Source organism: Branchiostoma belcheri, unplaced genomic scaffold (assembly GCF_001625305.1).
Source record: "Branchiostoma belcheri isolate BF01 breed outbred unplaced genomic scaffold, Haploidv18h27 scaffold48, whole genome shotgun sequence".
NCBI classification, from domain to species: Eukaryota; Metazoa; Chordata; class Leptocardii; order Amphioxiformes; family Branchiostomatidae; genus Branchiostoma; species Branchiostoma belcheri.
In genome coordinates, this window is record NW_017804109.1 from 1,892,759 (window position 1) to 1,894,718 (window position 1,960).

Here is a 1,960-nt window from a genome sequence, read left to right on the forward strand (position 1 = left end):
TGTGTGTGTGTGTGCGGTGTGGTGTGTGTGTGTGTGTGCGGTGTGGTGTGTGTGTGTGTGTGCGGTGTGGTGTGTGTGTGCGGTGGTGTGTGTGTGTGTGTGTGTGTGTGTGTGTGTTTCCACTGACTTTAAAGAGGGCAAACGTCATAAAGGCAAATGTAGTAGAAGTAGTAATATAAGTTGATCAGTCAGTTGTTGTATGTTCTCTGTTCTTTTTCCTGATTTACTTGACACTACACATACAAGATTAGCCTTCGAGCATGAAGTTTCAATATTTGATAAGAGGAAGGTGAAAAAAAAGATTGTCAAGGCTTGAATATGTATGAAGCGTGTAAGTTGATGCGACGTAATAAATGTTCAATAAATGTTTCAAACAAACACTGTTCAGGTGTGATTAATGCTTAGTTACAGCAATGAGATTGAACCTCCTTGGTTTACATGACTTACATATACCGTTACTCTGCTTTCCCGGAAAATAATTTGAATTTCCCGCCTTTACCTCACAAACCAATCAAAATGAGGACACCCCCCCACCGCGTCCAATCAGCAACAGATTAGAAGACAGTGCATGACCCACTCAGACATAAAAATAGAGATAATTTCGGGAAGCTTTGTGTGACGACATCAAGAGTGAAGCTCAAACAGTGTCTATCATTTTATAGTATCGGTAAACATGACCCCGTGACTGAACAGCTGAAGGTCAACCTGGGTCGGCTGTTCAGTCAGCCACGAGCGGCGGCCTTTTATATATATAGACTGTTTTGATAAAACAAGGGGAGATTTTCCTGTACAAAATGCGCGTCGCGATGCTGAGGCATGCTAGGCAGGCGTCGTTTGGACTGCAGTTCCTGAGAGGCCAGGTAAGGTCAAATATTGAATACTTTTGGCTGCCTGTCGCATCATATTGGAAACGCGGAAGTTGAAAAGGGGGAGGGGGGCACCGGTGTTCTGCTTCGATGTCGAAAATATATCTATCTATCTATCTATATGTTGTACTGGACAAGGCCCCAGACTGGGGCATCACGTCCAGGGTCATTTACAATTGCGGCCGGACCGACTGTAATACTTAATACTGCAGTTGTACTGTGTAATGAGCTACCCTTGAGCTGACACGGTCATAATAGGGTCAAATGGCAGGGACCTGCAACAAATGCCCCCCACCCTTTCCCGAAACAAACACTCAACACACACACACTTGTAAACACTGTGACACACACTAACACATATGACGTGTACAAACACAAAATAGAGAGGTCGCAAGGTGACACATATACTCCTAGCCAGTCAGAATTGCAACTTGTCATGTTTACAAAATTGTATAGTTTAACTCTACAATTTTGTAAACATGGCAAGTTGCAAAATTGTATAGTAAAACCATACAATTTTGTAAACACGTCATTAGTTGCAATCTGACTGGCTACACTATTTGCAAGTTGTCTTCATTGTGTGATTTTCCTTGATTTGTGTTACATTGCGCTGTGAAAATAACTAACTTCTGTATCTGTATCTGTATCTGTAACTTCAGAGAATCACGACTACAGGCATATCAAAAGAAAACTTTTTCATACAGAAGATGCATTCATTTGGTGGGTCATATGTGAAAGTTGAAGCTTAAGCCCCCGAAGACATAAACAAACATGTAACATTGTGGTCTCACATGTTTTAGTTAACTTTCGGGGGCCTACATCTTTGACACTGGGCTTTCATACTGCGTAAAATTTTGTGAACCACCTCATCCCCCACACCTTGCCCCCAGGTGAACCGATCTCTTCCTGTCTCTGCATCTGGATTCTCCACCTCAGCCCCTCTGTGTGACAGTGGGGACAGCCAACCCAAGGTGTACGAGCTGCGCACCTATCACATCAAACCCCCCCTCTTCTGGGAGTTCATGGAGATCCTGGAGGAGAAAATCCACCTCCGCATGCAGCTGAGCAAACTGGTCGGCTTCTGGAGGTGGACA

The 1,960-nt window shown here is 43.8% G+C and overlaps 1 protein-coding gene across 1 annotated transcript in view; it reads left to right on the forward strand.

Moving 5' to 3' along the window:
• The first annotated feature begins 682 nt into the window (after window positions 1-682).
• LOC109479336 (protein NipSnap homolog 3A-like) overlaps window positions 683-1,960 on the forward strand; it is a 5,236-nt gene continuing 3,958 nt past the window's right edge. Inside the window, exons 1-2 of the mRNA XM_019781287.1 lie at window positions 683-860; window positions 1,757-1,955. Coding sequence (XP_019636846.1) covers window positions 795-860; window positions 1,757-1,955 — 265 coding nt within the window. The 5' untranslated portion in view covers window positions 683-794. The remainder of the gene's footprint in view (window positions 861-1,756; window positions 1,956-1,960) is intronic.